The sequence below is a fragment of the Coffea arabica genome, chromosome 2e, assembly GCF_036785885.1.
Source record: "Coffea arabica cultivar ET-39 chromosome 2e, Coffea Arabica ET-39 HiFi, whole genome shotgun sequence".
In the NCBI taxonomy this organism is placed as follows: Eukaryota; Viridiplantae; Streptophyta; class Magnoliopsida; order Gentianales; family Rubiaceae; genus Coffea; species Coffea arabica.
In genome coordinates this window covers 34,006,135-34,027,877 of record NC_092313.1, presented here as the reverse complement: position 1 = coordinate 34,027,877, position 21,743 = coordinate 34,006,135, and the positions used below count along the sequence as shown (strand labels likewise).

At 34.1% G+C, this 21,743-nt stretch overlaps 2 protein-coding genes and 1 non-coding gene across 3 annotated transcripts; 2 read left to right on the top strand and 1 right to left on the bottom strand.

Moving 5' to 3' along the window:
* Nucleotides 1-2,870: 2,870 nt before the first annotated feature.
* On the bottom strand, nt 2,871-4,016 carry LOC113728995 (stemmadenine O-acetyltransferase-like). The gene has a single exon (XM_027253327.2). The coding sequence runs from the start codon at nt 4,014-4,016 to the stop codon at nt 2,871-2,873; it is 1,146 nt and encodes a 381-aa protein (XP_027109128.2).
* Nucleotides 4,017-6,432: 2,416 nt separating this feature from the next.
* LOC113729124 (uncharacterized) lies at nt 6,433-7,161 on the top strand. The gene has a single exon (XM_027253451.2). It carries the CDS (start codon nt 6,664-6,666, stop codon nt 7,087-7,089), a length of 426 nt encoding a protein of 141 aa, XP_027109252.2. The 5' UTR covers nt 6,433-6,663; the 3' UTR covers nt 7,090-7,161.
* A 9,609-nt stretch (nt 7,162-16,770) lies between these two features.
* LOC113733603 (small nucleolar RNA R71) lies at nt 16,771-16,877 on the top strand. The gene has a single exon (XR_003459106.1). It is a non-coding gene; the product is annotated as a small nucleolar RNA R71 (small nucleolar RNA).
* The last annotated feature ends 4,866 nt before the right edge of the window (nt 16,878-21,743 follow it).

The following is a 21,743-nucleotide window of genomic DNA, read 5'->3' as shown; positions in this document are numbered from 1 at the left end:
AAGCATGTTCACCCATGCTTCTATTCCCTCCCCACAACTTGTACTCATCAATACAACCGAGTTCTTCAAGGGAAAGGTGGTAGTGCACACCCATGTCGGCTTTCCCCAACCATAATTGTGACAGCCCCACCTTCCCCTAAGGCGAACCAAAAGGGTTAGCGGACTGCCTGCCCAACTCTCGTCAGGACTAACGGTTCAGTTCACATCGATCTAATACGTTCCGGAACATACAAACGCGCGTAAACAAGTCAAAATGTCAAAATAAAAAAAAATGAAACCGGAGTCGGCCATGAATAGTAACCGACACGTCAAAACCCAACCAAACATCAAGCAAATATCTACATGTTGAAATTAAGCATATACAATCCAAAGTAGCATACAAAAGTTATTCAAAAGTGGATACATGTACGGTTTGCCAAATCAAAAGAGAAACGGACCCAAAAGTACATTTAGGGTTTCAATCAAGGAGCTATACAAAAGATATGTCCATCTAACTCAATTCGGCAACCAACTATCAAATCCAGTCCAAAAGTATTTATTTTCCTGTAAGGAAAACAAAAGGGAATAGAGTGAGCTTAAGCCCAGTGAGATAATACCACTCAAGCAGCAAAGTTCACATAAACATAAAGCTTTTCATTCCAATTCATCAAAAGTAAGCAAAGGCACACATCAATAGTGATGATAAAAGGATACGGGCGGCTCTCAAGAGCCCTTTTCCTCGTTTGCATTCTTGATCGAACCTCATTGACCCTCCGTCAATGTTTAAGAGTAACCAACCGTAGGCTCCACTTTACTTCCATTCCTTCCACCCAACATACCCCTACCGGGCCCGAACTCCAAACAGTAGAAATTTGGTAATACTCGAGTATACCGGAATCAAGAGTCTCACTACTACAAGATTCCATATAACAGTCCCCATGGCTCGTCAATTTTCACGACCAAACCCTCGCCGGCTCGATCCAATCGACTACCAATGGGGTTGAGCTCAGTCGTATCAGTAATGGTCGTTGGATACTCGTCCAAGCGACACCAAATTCATGAACCAATTCAGTATTTCATGTATCATTCAATCATTACAGTAAAACAGTAGACAGTCATATGAGATACCAAATGGGTGAGGGCGATCAAGTACACCCTCACTCAATTAAGTTCAACGGAGCAAATAAGCCTTCAAGGTATCAAGTTCACATATACCAAAGCCACATTGTAAACAACAAGTGAGTGGTACACTCACCAATCAAGCAAATGATATTTCATGCACTTCCGCCTAAGAGTGTCTTGCACCACCGTCACGGCCTAGAACATTCAAATAAGCATAATAAGACTCAATTACAAGTCATAACCAATGCCAAATACCACCAAAATAAGGTTCCACTAGAATGTATAAGCACTAGAGTAAACCAGGAAAATCCGGAAATGGCATTAAGCTCTAACAAAAAAAAAACAGTTTTTTGACATCAGTTTGCGGTTTTGGCACCATTGGCACTACGATTATCAGATGGAGGTGCAAGATACACCGTTTCGAAACTAAGAGATAGGGTTACAATGTTGAAGAAGGCTACTCTATCCAGTTTCGAGTGTAACCAGGTCAAAAATGTAATATACTACACCAGAACCGTAAAAACAGGTTCACAAACCACATTCTGGTTCAAACATCATAAGTCAGGCTACCTAAGTCCAAATCAAGTAATTCCAAAGCCATCCAAAAGCTAAGATACATGGATACAATTCATCAGAAGACCTCAACAACCAATTCTGAAGTATTCCTAACCAAAATAACCAATTACAGACGCAATTATCAAATTCGGGTAGAAACAGGGTAGCAGGGGTAATTCAGTCTTTTCATAAGCTACGCTACTCCGATTGGCCTAAAATTTTGCAGCCATCTCTAAAATATCATTCCCTACAACTTTCATGTTTTAATCCAAGGCTAATTCGGCCTCTAACCATGATGAACAGTGCCGGGCAGAATGAAGGAAATGAAACCCTAGCTTTCCAAATTTCCTTCCAAAACAGAAATTTCCTGCAATTAACCACTTTTTCCACCTTCTAGCTTCCTTAAATATCATTTCCAATCATCATACATGACCACATAATAATAATCATATGAAAACAGAAAAATCACCAATAATTATAAAACTTCACCAATTCAACCAAAATCAAGATATAATCCACAAAATTACATCTTAAACTACCACAAATCATGAATTAAACATCATTAGATGGAGGAGAGGGGTTCCTTCACTACTCACCTTAGCAACACAAGAGAGGGAGCAACTAATCACCTTAGCCTTCCAAACAACTCCACTAAACACCTCACAATCACTCACTTAAGGTTTTCTATGGAACAAAAGCAAGATTAAGTGGTTGATTTGGTAGATTTGAGCAAGATTGAAGCAAAAACTTGAAGAGTTCTCTTTCTTTCTTTCTTGGAGAGGGCCGGCTATGAGCTTGCAAATTTGGAGTGAATTTTGGTCAATTTTTGAGTTATTTTAGTAAAAGGGTAAAAATATGAATAGTAGTCAAAAGTAACCACTAATCATATGGTGACACTTGTCACTATAATTAATGCATCTCTATCTCTTTGTTTCCTCTCACACCAATCCAAATAGCAACCTCTAATTATCTCATAACACCCAATAATTTAAACCCAGTATCCAAAACTTAACCTAATTGGCCGAATTTTTCTGAACTTTTCGCACTAGCGGGTCCCACGTCCGGTATACGCTCTTAATTTCTCAAAACCTAACCGATACTAGAAAATCATCTAAAAACTATATTTACTCATAAAAATTATCGGAAAAAGTTTCCTAATAAAGAAAATGCAGAAAACATGCCATTAACGAGAAAAACCCTAGAAAATGAGAAATTTATGGGTTCTCACAATAATCCACTTCATACACAGGAAACCTACACCAACTAGTGATGCAAACTTCTAGCTCACCCTTGGAGAGTAGTTCCGCTGCTTTCTTCAGAGTACCTAAATGCTCATCTCCACTCTGTAGTTGCTCCACATAATTGCTATCGATGTTCCTCAATGTGTTACTCAAAACACGAGCCAGATTCGAATACCCTTTGTCTTCCTCGGCAGTCAGAGTTGTGAGAGCATGGATCCACAAGTTCCCAAAGGCGTGATCAGGCAGGGGAGGATTCATCCTAGGCCTCAGGTTCACAGGATTGGCAGCTGCAACAATCTTGTGTGACTTGGAATCTGCCCTGGATTTTGATAACTCTACGAAATGCTTCCAGAAAAAGACTGAAACGACTTCCACCCGCGTAGATTCGTTCACTTGTGATTCAGGAGAAGCAGCAGCTTGTTTGAGTATTCCCAGCTTTTCCTTGTCAAACACAAAACGTTTGGTAGCAATCTTTTTGGTACCCGTCGTTGGTGTCAAATCGCAGTTGGCCAAGTCTCTTGGTGGAAATAAACTCGCCAAATCGAAACTACATTGAGGAATTTCGGCATCTCCGCGGCAGCTTGCAGCCCATGCATTGATGAAAGTCACTGAGGTAATGCCATCGGCTATTATATGTGATATTTGTACGCTAATGGCTAGGCCTCCACAGTCAAAGAGATTGCTTTGAACAGCTAGAAGGAGAGTGTTAGCCTTGTTCATGGGAAGGCCTCCACCATTAAGCTCAAGTGGCAGATACTGTTTCATGTCCTCCGTGCTAGGCTTTTCTGTGACCTGCAAGAGATTAGAATGAACTTGAGCCTCAACAAACAAAGCACCAGCGTCGTTGCAATCGATTGAAACATTGTTACTGGAAATTCTTCCAGCTAAGGGATAAAATTTAGACAAAACATTGGACAATGAACGCTTGAGGAACTGAGAAATTTGGGCATGATCTTTGTAAGTGTGCAACTGGCTAGGCTGATAGAAGAAAATGAGTGGGATGTAAATTGGCGGTGCAAGTTGATCTAGTAAGGATATATTATGGTTTCTAAGGTGATGGGGCGTTGGTGATGAAGGTTTAATCATCTCTATTGATAGTATCTCCAGGTTGGCCGCCATCTTATTAGTTACTTTTCTAGCTTCTCTATGGCAAAAGTTTGGGAAAAAAAAACAATCCTCAACGATTTGCTTCTCTATACTTCGGAAAGCAAGTATTGTGGCTTCCCCTATTTATAGGATACCATTATCAATCATTAAATACAAAAAAAATAAAAAATAAAAAGGGAAAAGAAAGAGGATCCATTCATTTTCAGTAGGTTCCACAAAACTAAGGACGTGCTCTCAGTTAATTGTTTTAGTTGATTATAAATTCTAATTTTGAATAATCAGTTTGTTGGTATTTTCTTTTATTTTTGTATTCAGAATGTAGATTTTTTAATAGCTGAACAATTAAAAAAAAGGACCTAAAATCCAAAATCAGACAAATAATTGCTTTTGCTAATTCTAATCAATCACTTCTCGTAATCAAATTTTGAAAAAATTTAAAGCAAACAAGGCCTATGTTTGTTTACTTGTATGGGTTAGGAATACTGCCAAAACATTTCCTGTCGTGGTCAAACCAATTAATCCATAGACGAAATATTTCTCCACCATACTCTTCGCGTCCTATTCTCCGCCTTTCTATTACTTTGAACACTTTCCTACTTCCCAAATCCTCCATGTTCCTCCTAAATTACAATCCACATCAAGAATTCAGAAATTTACGTTCTTTTGTTATTGTCTCCCATCATCTTTCTCAATTTTGTATGGAGATCGTCATAGATATTTTACTTTCTGACATCTAATACAAAACTCATGAAGTAGACACATTTGTGTACTTTATGAAGCAGGAGGAATAACAACGTTTTGGATGGTGGACATTTTAATTTAATCTGAAAATATTTGAAAGTGTAGGATCCATGACTCCCAAAATAGTGATGTATCTAAGATTGGTGCTTTAGGATTGTGAACCCAGATTTCTAACTCAACTTGCTTATCTGAGCTAGTTACGAACTTTTCCAAGACGATTAGTGTTGGATTCATGTTTCCTGATATAAGTTTTATACTTTAGAAACGTTGTTGCTATTTAAAGTTGAAAGGTTAAGGGGCTTTTCAAATGGAAGTTTGGCTTTCTAAAGTTGGAAGAAATACAGTTTTGGTTACTAATGTCTAGCGCATATACAGTTTTAGTCCCTAAAAAAAATAAATTTGGCTCCCAATTTTTAGCATTTCCACAATTTTAGTCTTTAACAAATCTGGTCCTCGATTTATCCAATTTGAAGCAGATAAAGAACAATTGAAGGGTTTTTTTCAATTACTGATGGAATTCAGCCACGTGCCCTTATGTGGCCATTAAATTGAATTTGAAAATAAAAGAGCAAAATAGCAGCTAACTTTAGATCATAATATTTAGGACTAATAACTTGAGTGCCAGCATGTCAATGACTAATTAACTAGAAAAAATAAGAAATTTGTTAAACTACAAATTTGAAACTAATCTCTTTATCCCTACCGCTCCCAAATAAAAAACACTCGGTTTTTTAACCTAATTTAACAAAAGAATGTATTTTCCTACTTAATTAGTTTTTCTTGCGTCATATGTGAGTTATTCTTATTGCTTAAAATTAGCTGTAAAGATGGCAATGGGTAGGGAAAAACCCCATACCCGCAAATGCTCGACTTGATAGTTAATTCAATTAGATGACCAATAGGTAGTCTGTTAGGAAGGTTTGATATTGATGAGGGGTTACCAACGAATAATTTGATAGGGTTTAGCACGTACACATACGCGCACACACACACATAAAAGCATTAGGTATATATACAAACATATGTGTGTGTGTGCGTGCATTAGGTATATATATAAAAGACAAACATAAACCCATTTATGTGTGTGTGTATGTGTATGTGTGTGTGTCGAGGAATTAATACTTCTATAAAACCTGCTTATTCCCTTTAGTTTATATTCAATTGGCACATATGTTTGTCTTGTATATTGTTATTTGTCATGCTTTTTATACAATTACTTGTTGGAAAATATGGGATAGTTGTTTAAATCTTCTTGTTTAGAAGACTGTTAAATTTACCTTTTATAAAATGTTAAATTTCTTTATGATCTATTTAATGGAACGTGTTGATTTAACATGAGATGTATTGATTTTTGTTTGATAAAAACTAATTCTCTCTCTCTTTTTAATTATTCAGATTAGTGAGTAAAGGGCACTCGATAGATAATCTGAACCAGAAACGAGAAGGTTTAGTAATGAGAACTAAAAACCCATGATTTATAAAATTATTCTATTTATTATCAAAAAAAGTAATGAGAACTAAAACCCGCAGGGTTATTCGATAGGATTTGGTAAAAATTTTAGATACGTGGGTTAGGATTTGGTACGAGAGATTTTTAAGGGTACTCGGTCGCTGTCATCCCTAGTTTTACTTCTTTTTTTTTAATGTAACATTCAATTTAATGAGTATGTGATTGTACATACTATGCATAATAGTCAGCGTCAACAATTAATTTTAAACAGAAAATAAATCAAAAGAAATTGGACTCCTCTTTCGTCTCCTCTTCCAACTCCAAACGACCCCTGAGTCTCCTGTCCCTTCATCACGAATTGGAGCTCAACTACTCCAAATAGCCGCTTCCCCAGCTCAAACTCCATAAAAGCAGGTGTTGTAGAGGTGACAACTGACTGTTAGGCGATTTTGCTTTGGAAAACTACACATGGATCAAAATATTACTATCGAGGATGGAGATGTAAAAAGTGGCCTTGAATTGGTGAAATCAGTTTCAGATAAGCATCTTGATCTTTTGAGACCATCAGCCCGATATTATTCAATTTTTAAAGGGCAAGTGGCAGATGCTACTGACCGTGAGAAGGGTAAATATACCCTGATCAGAGATGCAGATGACTTCCAACCAAGCATATATGACAAGCCATTACCCTGTTTTGGTTGTGGAGTTGGGTGGTTTTCATTTCTATTAGGATTTGTTTGCTCAATAATGTGGTACTATGCCACATTGCTGTATTTTGGTAATTACTACAAAAAGGATCCTAGAGAACGAGCTGGGCTTTCCGCATCTGCAATAGCCGCAATGGCATTTTCTATTTTCTTGTTGATCATCTTAGTGGTGGTTCTACTTTTTTAGCTCCCGCCTTGACAGTTGCACGTGCTTTGGAGGCATTTGTGGGCAAGGGCGTGTGATATGGGGATTTGTATATTTTTCCTTAATTCAGCTGCGATGTCTGATGTAGATATGATTTCTTAGAATCAAATCACACATGACTCCATTTTTCCACCGATCACTATAAAGAGGAAAAAAACACACACAAAGGAAACAGAAGAAAGAAGGGGAAATGTAACCCACCATCGAAGAAACGACTACAAAATGTGCTAAAGCTCTGTTATAGGAACCGTGATTGAGAGAGTGTATTTTAGGAACAATAATACTACACTATGTTGTTGAATAAATCATTTGTTTCGTGCAAAAAAAAAAAAGAGTATGTGATTGTACGTGTGGAGAAATCAATAATTGGAGAAAATCCATCAATCGTTCTAAATATGCTTCAAATTGGAAATATTTAGAACCAAATTTATTTTTGCTGAACCAAATTTTAGAGATAAAAATCACGCAGGTGCCAAACACTGGGTTCTATATTTGTTTTTGTCGAATCCTTTGAGACTAAAACAGCACAAGTGTCAGACATTGAGAACTAAAGATGTATTTGTGCCTTGCCAAAGTTTCAAGGGCCAAAGTATCACCTGCGACTGCTGGCAATTTAGCATCGGATTCTCACCCAAAAAAAAAAGAAAGAAAAATGGCATTGGATGCGATGAATGGAGTCTCAAAGATGAGACGACCGTCAACAAAATACTTGACATATTCTTTCGTTTTGTCATTTGATAAAGTATTATATATCTTGCAATACACTTTATAAAATTTTGAAATTTGAATTTCAGAGTCCCACTGTGGATAATTTTGAAATTTGAATTTGAGAGTCCCATTGTGGATGAATATAAAATTATCTCATCCGTGTACGACTTCATATGTTTCCTTGATAGTTTGGGTTTTCTAACAAATGTCTCAAGGTATGTGTTTAAAATTTGTGCACAAGCATCCAGTCAATAGATGGTCATGTGACTCATGTCCTATTGTTGTCAATTATCCAATCAATCCAATGGTTCAACTTACTCTCCAAATGCACTTTGTTTTGTCAATTATCCAATCAATCCAATGGATCAACTTATTCTCCAAATGCACTAAGTTGCGAGCCCAATAGGAACTCCTTTTCTCTCTATCTCTCCTCTTGTCGACTTCTCTTTGCTTTTTTTCCTCTTTTGATTAATAGATGGTCACGTTTAGTTAACAAATATTTGGTTCTCAATTATCCAATCAATGCTTGGTTCAACTTACTTTCCAAATGCACTAAGTTACGAACTCGCAATAGGAACTCCTTTTCTCTCTATCTCTCCTCTTGTCGACTTCTCTTTGCTTTTTTTCCTCTTTTGATTAATAGATGGTCATGTTTAGTTAACAAATATTTGGTTCTCAATTATCCAATCAATGCTTGGTTCAACTTACTTTCCAAATGCACTAAGTTACGAACCCAATTGGAACTCCTCTCTATCTCTCTTCTCATCCAACTTCTCACTAATTTTTCTCCTATTTTCGAAAATCTACCCATAGGGAGGGAGGCCATAGTAAATCCAATAGGAACTCTCTTCTCTTTGTCTGCTCTTCTACTACAACTTCTCTTTACTTCTCCTCTTTTCAAAGATAGTCCCATTGGGAGGGAGATCACGCCCATGAATTTCATTTTGTTTTATTTTTCTAACAAAGTCTCTCCTAAGTGGAGTTTGATGTTTCTCTTAGTGATTCTTAGGGAAATTTCTCTGTTATACTAGGAATTCCCATGGGGATTTTTGTGTTTTTGTCCTTATTTTATTGTTAAATATGAATTTATTTCAAATTTGATTGTTAGATATGAAATTTTTTGGATCTTGGATCTATTTTGACATATTTTATCATCATTATTGGAGTTCAAAACCAATGACTAACAAATCTAATGATTGTAACATGTACAGAAGGGAGTTACAATGATTTATCAATTAGAAGACAATTTTGAAATTTCTTACATTTTTTAGATATAATTCATAATTTTTTAAATCTATTACATTTGTTAAATTATAGATATATGATTACTAGTGTATGTTTATCTTACCATTAGAGCAGCAATATAAATCAAATCTTTCTCAAATCTTTTTGGATCTTTGTTCTATTGTGACAGATCTCATCTTCATTATTTGAGTTTAAAACCATTGACTAGCAGATATGGACATTGCAATATGCATAGAAGAGAGTTACATTAACTTATCTATTAGAAGACAATTTTGAAATTTCTTATATTTTTTAAATCTAATTTAAAATTTTTTAAATCTATTGTATTTGTTAAACTACATATTTGTAATTTCTAGTGCATGTTTATCTTACCATTAGAGCAGTGATGCAAATCAAATCTAACTGAATGATTTCAAGCAATATGCTAATGAAATTTGCTTTTTATCCAAAAAAAAAAAGACTTGCTCTCGAAATGACATAATTATATAGGGTTTGCATTTTAGGTGTCTAATGAAGTTAGAATCTATAGATAGGCTTGTCAATCCCTAATGAAGTTAGATAGATAGGTGTCTAATGAAGTCAGAATTTATAGATAGGCTTTAATCTACCTAAGAATACCATGATTTTCACTTTAATCCCTAATCTTTTTTCCTATACTACTTAACTCTTGCAAAACAAACTACCTCTTTATTATGTTAATTTTTTCTTTTTTTCTTTTTTCTTTTCTCAGTTAATTTTAACCCATGATTTATTTTTGATTACTCTAAGTTAGTGGTAAAGGTCGAAGGAGAGAAGTAGATTTATTAGCATATATATTAATATTTGATAACTTTTGAAAAAATGGTAAAGAAAAGAATCTAATAAGCATAAATACATTAGAGGAAAAAGGAATAAAAAATGTTTAAATAAGCAGCATGTGAATGTGATTGTACAAAACGAATAATTTATTTTGAATTGTTTGATAATAAGGATATAGAATAAATTTTTTCTTTAATTTCCTAGATTGAAAATTAATAAAATTAATTGGAATGCAATCGATTGGTCATTGACTAATTTTGGAGCTTCTTCATACTTGCAAATTGGAGAATAGACATCCACAATTTTTTGTTAAGATGGATTACACAAAATAAAAGAGTTACAAGTTATAGTAGAAATCGCTACATGTTAGAAAATGATAATAGAATGTAAATTCAATTAAAATTTGATTCTTTGACAAATATAAATCATAGAAAAGGAAACTAATGGATTTTTTTATTTGTCCAAAAAAATTTTAAAATAGAAAACTAATTTGACAAAAAAGAAAAGAGAGAAGGAAAAAGAGAAAATATCAACATAATGGAAAGGTAATTTTGTCTCACCATAGATTAAGGTGACACCAAAAAAAAAAGATTCTAGGGTAAACTGAGTATTAAGGTATATGTTGGGGAAATAAATTATAAAGTGTAAATATTATATATACTAACAATGCATACACTATCACCGTTAGATCCATGACACATATGCAAAAGTTAAATTTTAAATTCAAATTTTACATAGTTGTCATTCATGGGTTTAACTCATGTCAAAGATTATATTCTTGAGCTCAAGTTCTATTTAATAAGGTTAACAAATGTGTGGCTCATTTTTTTACTCGTAAAAAGAAATTGAAGTTTTAAGTCTTAATCAGGCTGGGCCAAACTCATATCATGTATCCACTTACATGATAAATAAATACAAGGGATAAAATATATTGGAAATGTATTCAATCGCCAAATAAGTTTAAATATATTTTTCCACTGACATTGCAAGCAAGTCAACTTTTTTTGGGGAGAGGGGGGGGAGGGGGATGGGATGGGAAAAGAAAATGCATTAAATTAAATTAAAGTAAATTATGTTCATATATAGTCACCTAGAAGATATACAAACCGCCACCCAGCCATAGCTTTCATGTCAATCAACAAACATCAATTCATCACTATTTCTCTCTCTTTAAGGTTGCCAATAAAAAAAAAAAATCACTACAAACAAATACAATTTTCCAATTCATTCTAAACTTTAGTTCATATTGGTACAAAGAGAAAGTGATTTTCCAAGGTTCCAACTATGTGAAATCGGGTGAACTATACTTGAAACAAGTATTAGTAATAATTTTATCTACATGAGTAACAAAAGAGCCAAGGAATGTTTTCATTTTCACGTGTTTTCACAGTTGTCACGTGCCCCTTTTTTAACCCTCCCCTTCATTCGCGCGATACGTGGGCGCCTCTTCTAATTAAGTCCTAACCTGCGATTTTGTTTCTTGTCCGAATAGTCTCTAGGACTTCTATTCTTCTCTTCAAAAGACTGGGGTAGATGATAACTTAGATGAAGGTTTTGACTTAAGTGAATTATCAAATGAAATCTTGTTTGATTCTACTTGAATGTTGAAATCCTCTAATATTTTGGTTCTTTAATGAGGACAACACTTCCTAGTTTTTACATGATTACACACTCAGGTGACAGCTTTGAATTAAATGAAATTTCTTCTCCCTACTTGATTTTACATAGTTGAGTAATAAATATGGTCAATAATTATAATACTCTTCTCATGATTATTCTTTTGAGGGAATTATTATTATTTTTACTTTGAAAAAAAAATAAAAATAGAAAAAAAAAAGAAAAGAAAAGAAAAAAGAAAAAAAAAGAATAAGAATTGTTCTACTTCAATGGTTCTTGTACTTAGTAACCAGGAGTCTTTATCTATAAATGTTGACTTTCACGTAAAACGGTACTAGAATTAAGAGTATGCAAAGCAACTTGAATATATGAAGTGTTGAGTAACCGGTAATTTTCATTTAAAAATGTTGATCTTCATGTCAAAATGCACTTTCACAATTTGAGTAATATTTAGCTATATTATATGAATAAAATCCCTCATTGAACTTGAGAGAGATATGATCATGGATTTAGATAGCATTTGTATTAACCATATGAATTACTTACTTGTGAAATTAGATAAGGATGAGAAATTGAGTTGAACTAGTCAAAATTATGGTATAATTGGCTCTTCTTTACTAGACATTATGAGTACTTGAATTTAATTGAGTGATTGCATAATGGTTATTTACCTTGTTTTGAGGAATTAAAGTTGAATTGTGGACATATGTTTATTTTCAAAATTTTGAATCATTGTTGGTTTGTATTTCTAATTGCTTGAAAACAAGCAATGGTTCAAGTGTGGGGGAGTTTGATAAGTGTGTATTTTTGAGTGTTTTAAACGTGTTTTATTAATTAGTTTTGGTGTGTTTTAATTAGTTTTATAGCTTATGAGCTAAGTTTCTAGTGAAAATATGTATTTTATAGTTTAAAGTATAAAAATTACATTTCTATAGATTTTAATGGCAAAAACTTCATGATTCAATCATCGAATGGCATAAATTGAGAAGATAATTAGATGATTGATGATGATTTAAAGTGATAAAAAGATAATATGAAGTACAAAAGATGAAATGCAATCAAGGGAGTTTTTTAGCTTTGACACCTGTTGATATTTCGGTTATATATTGAGTTACAAGTATTGGATTGAGGTGATTTTTAAACCATTTTGAAGCTAAGAGATGGCTCTACATTTGGAATGAAGATATTGAGATCCATTTTAGTCGTTTTCATTGTCAAAATATCAAAATATAGAAGTGCAATTTTGTTGTCGAAAGCTGAAACAGGGGATTGACTAGTTGAGGGTATTTTGGTTATTTTTTAGTCTACAGATCTCCAAATTGGATGATTCTTGATGCATTGGAAAGCTAACCAAAGGGCTATAACTTCTATGTTTTGTATAAGAGCTAATTCAGCATCTATAATCGAGAAAATATCAGTTGAAATTGGACAAAAAACAGAGCAAGGATGAAATCTGTCCAAAATGAGCAAACCTGCAAAAAGAACAAAACGGGGGGTCAATACGCAGGGTAGGTCGCGTTTTATAGCACACGTAGTCTCTAATTTCGACTGCAACTTGCTCTGCAACTTGTGCTCTATTCACACAACTGTTTTGACCAATTTTTTTGCAAAGATTCCAGTTGGAAATGAGTAGATGAGCATGGAAATTTTGAGAAGCAACCTTTGAGAGTTTCAAGAAGCAATTTTGCCAACTAGAAACAACTCATCTTGAACTTGAATCTCTCTATAAATAGTAGCCTTTGTGGAATATTTTCACAACTTTGGAAGGTTATAGAAACTCATCAAAAAATGTAGTTTTCACTAGAATTTTTTTAATTCATTAGTTAGGTTAGTATAGTATAGAACAATTTAGGTAGTTATGTGTGCTATCCACTCTTGTGTATTGACTAGATTAGGATGAAGATAGAGTTGAAGGAGGAAATAAAGCTCATGTGACAAGGGTTCTCTCTTCTCCAACTCTTTATCTTTTGTATTGGATTCTTAAATTTAGTTATTATACAAGTTTGGATTTGTATTTCAATATGTGATCTAAAGTTTATGCCTTAGGTTTTGGTTAAACTTTCTATGATTGTTTGGTGCTAACTTCTTGGCTATTTGATGCTATTATTCTGATTGAGTTATTTAGCACTTTTGCTCTTATAATCATGATTAATTGGCCATTGATTATGATCATCTAAAGGTGTTATTTCTTCAATGAAAATTGAGATTTAACACTAGTTTAAGAAGTGCTAAATCTAAGGAGTACACTCACGAAAGTAGAGGTGCATCTTTGTGGCTTTAGCGATTCATTTCATATAATTTCATAGAAGAAATAAACTTGTAATTAATTTCATAACCACGAGAGTAGGTATGGTTTAGCTGCAAGTATAGTTGATTCACTACGAGAGTAGGTTTCACATACATGAGAAAATTACGCCATAACTAGCCAAGATAGTAGTGTTTAATGATCCAAAATTATACTTGCTTGAGTAGTGAGGGATACCATAACTTAAAGAGCTTTCATTTGTTATTTTGTTGCACATTTTAACTTAGTTTTATTTCCTTCAATTTGTTAATCGTCTAAATAATAAAGGAGTTTGAAAACAATCGGTAATTGACAATCTTCCATGTGGAATTGAAACCTAATGCTCCTATACTCAATAAACGACTCGTATACTTGCGAAAATTCGCATGTGGGGTATTTAGAACTTAACAAATATAAAACTTGACTATGGATGAGTTAATTTTTATATGTATACCCTGCACTCATCACATCCATAAATATCTCTATAATTTTCTCGATGTAATCAGAGAATATGGCCATTATGCAACATTAAAATATAGTAGAGGCGTTGCATAGATCAAATGGCATCCTCCTAAAGGCACATGTGCCATAAAGCCAAGTAAATGTGGTCTTCTGTTGATCCTCCGAGGCTATAGCAATTTGGTTCTAACCTGAAAAATCATTAAGAAAACAATAAAATTCATAACCTGCTATTCGCTTCAAAAGTTGATCAAGAAAAGGTAAGGGAAAGTGATCTTTTTTTGTAACCGCATTTAATTTCTGATAATCAATACACACTCTCTACCCGACCATAAGTCGAGATGGAATCATTTCATCATTTTTATCCATGACCATAGTAATTCCACCTTTTTTAGGGACAACATGAATAGGGTTAATCCCAATACTATCAGAGATAGGAAATTTATACCTGTATCGAGTCATTTGAGAATTTCATTTCTTATCACCTCTTTCATATTTGGATTGAGCCTTCTTTGCATTTTCACAATCGATTTGCAATTGTCTTCTAATAGAACGCGATGCATACATATAGAAGGACTTATACCCTTGATGTCCGAGATTGTCTATCCAATTACCTTTTTATGCTTTTTTAGAATTTTTAGCAATTTCGTACATTGTTCCTCATCTAGGTGAGCACTGACAATTACCAGTAGTGCCATTTTCTCCAAAAAAAAAACTCATATCTTAGATGATTTTGAAATGGTTTGAATTCTAATTTGGGAGGTTCAATTTTCGAAGGTGGTGGGAGCTCTTTTCCTTGACCAATATTTTTATAAGTATTACTCCATTTATAAGGTGTTTGAAAATTCAAATACTTGATCAATTCTTCATTTTCTTCACAATCTCTCTCTTGCATCCCTAAACTCATTAAACAAAATTCAAGAGGGTCGAAGTCAAAATTAATTCAGTTCAACTCTTGGATTAGTTTATCAATGGTGCCAATAGAACAAGCATGATCGGTAAAAGAAGGGTATTTTTTCATTTCATTCAAATTGAACTCTACCTTATTTTCATGTACTTGAAACTTAAATTTGCCATTTTTAGCATCGATAATAGTACTTGCAGTTGCTAAAAATGGTCTACCAAGAATAATTGATATAGATATATCTTTTTCTATATCTAATACAACAAAATTCATGGAAATAATAAATTTTTTCACTTTAATTAACACATTTTTCAACACTCCCAATAGATATCTAATAGACCTATCGAATAATTGCAAAATAATATTAGTGTGTTTAAACTCGTACAAACTTAATTGTCTAACCACCGTTAAAGGAATTAATGATACACTCGCACTAAGATCACATAATATTTTAGAAAATTCAATATTACCTATAGTGCATTGTATGGAGAAACTCCCCGGATCTTTCAATTTTGACGGTAACTTATTTTGTATAATGGCACTGCACTCCTCCGTTAATGCTATTTTTTCACAATCCTCTAATTTCCTGTTTCGAATCATGATCTCCTTGAGAAACTTTGCATATGAAGGAATATGCAAAATAGTATCAGCAAAAGGGATATTAATATGCAATTGTTTAAAAATTTTAACAAATTTCTCAAATTCTTTATCAAATTTATTTGGTTTGAACCTTTGAAGGAATGGAACCATTGGAAGTATTGAAATGGTAATGGAAGATGAGAGTTGATCTTCACTTTGCCTTTCCCTATTATCCTCCCCCACACTATGCTCTTTGTTCTCCCTCTCAATTTTCTCTCCTTCACTCTCATTCTTTCTCTTACTTTCAATCATTGGATGGTCCTCTAATTGCTACCACTACAAAGGGTAATGGCTTTGACGTGCTTCCTCGGATTCACTTCCGTTTTACTTGGTAATTCTCCTTGATTTCTATTGTTGATAGAATTGGCTATTTGACCTATTTGGACCTTCACATTCCTATACAACCCGGTCAATTGATCCAATCTTACCTCTAATTACTCAAATCTTTTCAAAGTGCTCTTAGCCAATTTTTCTACCGCAATCTCCTAACCTGATTTAGTGTCCATCTGTGATTGCTTTGGTTGGAATCCTAACGGATTAATCAATTTTTGAGGATTGTTTTGATCCTTTTATCTAAAATTTGGATGATTTCTCCACTTGAGTAGGGGTTATTTTGAACATTTCTATTAAAATTATTGACAAATTGAACATGCTCAAAATCAGCATACACATTAGTTTCCTATTCACCCTCATACATAGAACAACAAGAAACATGTATATTAGATGAAGCAGTCGGACCAACTCCAGCTTGTCTACTTAACCGTTTCACCACATTATTCATTTAAGCACTTAACATATTTAGAGTATCTATTTCAATCATACCTACTTGCCATTTAGAATTACCTTACTCGTTCGCCTATTGATAGTTGTTTGCTGCCAATTCATCTATTAAGTTTTGAGTTTATTGGGTCAATTTACCCATTAATCTCCACCTGCGGTTGTATCAATTGTAGTTTTAGTTGAGAAAAATAAACCATTATAGAAAATTTACACTATAAGCCAATCAAAAAATCCATGATGTGGATATTTTCGTAACAAATCTGTAAACCTTTTCCAAAGTTCATACAATGATTCACCCTTTTGTTGGTTAAAACTAGTTATGTCCATTCTAAATTTAGTTGTTTTACCAGGTGAAAAATATTTGTTCAAAAATGTTCTAGATAAATCATTCCAAGTGGTGAAAGTATTAGGAGCATAAGAATGCAACCACACTTTAGCTTCATCTCACAAAGAGAACAGGAACAACCTTAGCCTTATTGCATCTTCACTAATTCCATTCATTTTAATGGTATCACATATTTTCAAAAATGTGGTTAAGTGTGCATTTGGATTCTCTACGGCTTTACCTCCAAATTGAGATTGTTGAACCATTTGAATAAGTGATAGTTTAATCTCAAAATTGTTAACGTTTACTGTTGGCCATTCTATACTTGTTTGTGATTCTTGTGTTCCTGGTAGAGTAAAATTTTTAAGAACTCACCTATTTGTTTCGTTTTTCATCATTTCTTCATCAAAAGGCAACTTTATAGCGATTCCCTCGATATATTGAACCTCTCATTCCTCTTGTTGTATACGCCTTCTTTGTCGTCTTAATGTTCTTTAAATTTTCGGATCAAAAGGTACAACCACACGTAACGTCCGGTGCATACACTACAAGCAAGAAAAAAAAGAGATAATGTAGTAGTTATATCACAAAAATAAATAAAAATCCTAATATATCTATTGACAAAGTTCAACTAACTAATAAAGAAAATATCTAAATTAATAAAGTTTGTTAGGCCCTGATATTGCCGTTCTCCAACAACGGCACCAAAAACTTGACGAGTTCTCAATATAAGTGTAAGTTTAATCCAAAATACACCCGTTTGACTACAGGTGTATAGGTCAAATAGTAGTTTATAGCATATATCAGCTCAATCCCACGAAGAGCAATTATTACAAGTACTAGGTCCTTTACTTACGGTATTATTTAGACTATTTATCAAATGAAACGAAATACAAATAACAATACTTATATCTAACTATTTTAACTAAATAACTTGCAAGATAACAATAGAGAAATTTCACTAAATACTTGAGTTTAGAGAGATAGAGTCCACTTATGGCACAAAGATATAAGTGAATAGATATACTTCTTATTACTACTCTTGTTTAACTAGAGATTCATTTCCAAATTTACCAAAACTCACTCTCATAATGTAGTGATTTAAAATAGTCTAGTTTTCCCTATTCTCATAGTGAATAATTAGATCTACTCTTTTATTCTTCATGAAATGCAAAGTTAATCCATTTAAGTGTACCTCTATTCTCATGAGTCTATTCCTTAAGCTCTATTTATGTTGTTCCATCATTATTACCAATTTTCATTGAATAATAACAACTAAAAACTTGCTATTGGTGATCAAACAACAACAAGTAATAAGCATGCATAAATGGAAAAGTTAATACAAGAGAGAGCAAGTGTAAATTATATTCAATACATATCAAGTAGCCATAAGTTTCATCTACTCTTTAAATCTAGAAAATAAGCTACTCGTGTAATATAAGACAATAAAGAGTATAACTTCATTGTATGCAAACGTACTGAATCACAAGTAAAGAGAAAGACAAAGAAAGTTTGGCCAAGATGGTGAACAAGCTCCCAAATCTTCTATTTCTTTAACAAAATGAGTGATACAATGAGTTCTCCAAGTTTTCTTACAAGCTTTTAGCTAAAGAGAAGAAACAAACTAAAAACTAAGCTCTATCAAGAACTAGCAAGAACTTCCAAGAACTCCCTCACTCTTCAATGATTCTTACATATATAATGTTAAAAGAGTCAAAAGTGAAAAATTATGATACCCTGGATTTTTGTGTAAGAAGAAGAAAGTGTGGCGACTTGAAAATTTGTTCATATTTTCTTATAATTCCATCTTATTTTGAATAAACTATTTTATAATTCTTTTACTACTACTTTACTTCCTCATTAGTTGTAGTATATAAGAGAATCAAGAGTTTTACCTTTAGTTTTATAGTTAGCGTAAATTAGGATTTTCGCGTATTTTGGTGGTGGATTAATTGTGGAGGTGTGTGTACTAAATTTGATGGATAAGAAAAAGTATTAGGTAAGAAAAAGTGTGTTATTAGAAGTGTTAATAATAAGTGAGTGAATCACAAGTGAAAACACAAGTACGCGCGAGTTAAGGAAAATAGGCTTGAACCGACGTGCGCCGTTTGTTACCGATTGAATACACCACTTAAACACTACTTTATTACCTTAATCTTCTTGATTTTATTTCAGAAATATCAGCCCTAAAATATCCTTGAGGGGGGCCGAAAAGCTTGAGCAAAAGAAAGAGGAAAAGAAGAAAAATTTTGAGATTGAACCATGCGGCGACACTTGGCGGTAATCTAACCAACTTTGACCAAACCAATTTCCTATCTTCTTATCTTTCTCTTGGCTCCATTTCTTCTTCATTTTCATCATGTTGGCCAAGCTCTAGGGAGAGGAGAAGAGAGAAAAAATTCCCAATTTTTCCAACTTGATATCTTACTTGATTCTTGATAAAATTAACGTGAAACTTAAATCCACTCCGATCAATCTTTGGGAAAGCTTGGAGGTGAGATTGGTGGAACTTTTGGGAGGAAGAAAATTCTTGTATCATAACTTATTTTGGGGGTTTTGAGGTATTATGCTAGAAACCTCTCCTTTTTCTTTCTTATTTTGCAATTTAAGCAACACATGACTTGATTGTGATGGATTTTCTGGAAGATTTCATGGTCTTCCCTATTAGCTTATAATTTTCAGGTAGGGTTTGTAATTTTCAGTTTTGATTAATGTTGTTTATCTAGTATATGATGTTGATGAGCTTGGATAGGGACTTGGGGTAGTTATTAAAGGCATGAATGTTACTTTTAAGCATTGAAACATCAAATTCCAGCAATTGTAGTGATTCTGCCCTATTTTAGAATCAAACTGACCTGCATATTCGTCCATGATAACTGCCGAATTAGTCCTTTCTCAAAACATGAAAGTTGTAGGGATTGGAGTTAACTATCTACGTGAAAATTTTCAACTCAATCGGGGCACTGTATCTTGTGAAATGACTAAAATATCCCTGACTTCCTAAATGCCCTATTGCACGGGCAGCTTTCTGTTTTCTCTGAGATTTCACATTTTGACCTTGAAAATGCTTGAATTGGGTGTCAATATCTTCATAGGAAATGTAGGTCTCTGTCTTAGCCTCGAAACGCCATAAAATTTGCCCCAATCCGATAAGCGTAGCTTCCATAAAATGCATGTACTAGATAAAATTTATATAGTATATGATGCTGATGAACTTGGATAGGAACTTGGGGTAGTTATTAAAGGCATGAATGTTACTTTTAAACATTGAAACATCAAATTCCTGCAATTGTAGTGATTCTGCCCTGTTTTAGAACTAAACTGACCTGCATATTCGTCCATGATAACTGCCAAATTAGTCCTTGCTCAAAACATGAAAGTTGTAGGGAATGAAGTTAACTGTCTACCTGAAAATTTTCAGCTCAATAGAAGCACTGTATCTTGTAAAATGACTAAAATATCCCTGACTGCCCAAATGCCCTATTGCACGGGCAGCTTTCTGTTTTCTCTGAAATTTCACATTTTGACCTTGAAAATGCACGAATTGGGTGTCGATGTCTTCATAGGAAATGTAGGTCTCTGTCTTAGTTTCGAAACACCATAAACTTTCCCCCAATCTGACAAGCATAGCTTCAGTTGTGACCAAAACGCCAAAAGAAATCAAACCTGCTACTTAGCCATTTGCCTTTAAAACTGGTTTCCAGTTTTGATTTTGATGGTGCATTGCTAGAATTGCCTTGTATTTGGATGATATGGAACCTAGTTGAAGAGCTATTGTGTTAAGATTGTTTATGTGTGAATTTGGGCTGAGTTGAGGAAAATAATGAAGCCATAAATGACTAGAACATAGCTAAATACAAAGAGCATGCCGCCCAAATTTTCACTCGAGGGTTAGGCGTATGTACTTGTGACTTGAACGAAGACTTGAGGTCGAATTGGACTTGGTTTGTCTAGGGTATTCGAGTTTTCTTTGACAGAAGTATATAAGCTGAAATTTCGCCGGAACTCGTACCCTTGAAAAGTGAAAGTAGCGATCCTTTCAAAATACAATTTTCCCGGTCTTTGACACCAAGTGCGACTTCCAAAGTCTAAATAATTTCTTGATCAAAACTAAACAAGCGAGCATGAATTTTCTAGAGTTTGATAAGTAACTTGAATACTACTTAAACGAGTTTCATGTACTTGAGTTTCTTGAAGTGAAACTCCTGTGTTTCGAACCCTAGTTGATTTTAAACTCTTGCATAATATTTTATTGTAGATTTGGACTCCATCCAAGGAGTTGCACCTGGGCGTGACCTTGAAAAGCACTAAACCTTTGGTGAGTGCTTCCAAGTGCATGTTTTTACTTGATACTTGCGTTTACATGTTTTACCAATGTGTTTCGACAATATTTGACTTGTTTCAACGGACAAGGGTGGACTTTATCGCACTTGTCCTAAACATGACTTGTTACCGTGCCTTGAGTACACATGACTTGATATACTTGTATATGCGTGAGCACTCTGGAATTCCAGAAACCCTAAAGCTAGTTAATCGAGTCGAGTCGGCAAGAGCCTGGTCGATTAGATAACAAACCCTAGGTCTCTTGTTTTGTCGAGTGGAGTGATACCTCCTCGACTAATCGGTATACTCGAGTATTACCACACGTGTTTATCTGAACATTCGGGCCCGGTAAGGGGGTTGAATGGTGGATGGGTTGGCGTCAAGTGGGGCTCTACTGGACTGGTTACTCTACTTGAAAGTTGACGGAGTGTCAACTACTACTTGATCAAGTTATGGCGGAACTATTTTGAAATAGCGGCTGTATCCTTTTACTTGATATGTTAAATATCCAGTGATTGGTTTTACAAAGTGTTATTACTCAATTTCTTGACTTC

Excerpts from the sequence above, each read along its gene's own strand:
- LOC113728995 (XM_027253327.2), bottom strand. The coding sequence starts at position 4,016 with ATGGCGGCCAACCTGGAGATACTATCAATAGAGATGATTAAACCTTCA.
- LOC113729124 (XM_027253451.2), top strand. The coding sequence starts at position 6,664 with ATGGATCAAAATATTACTATCGAGGATGGAGATGTAAAAAGTGGCCTT.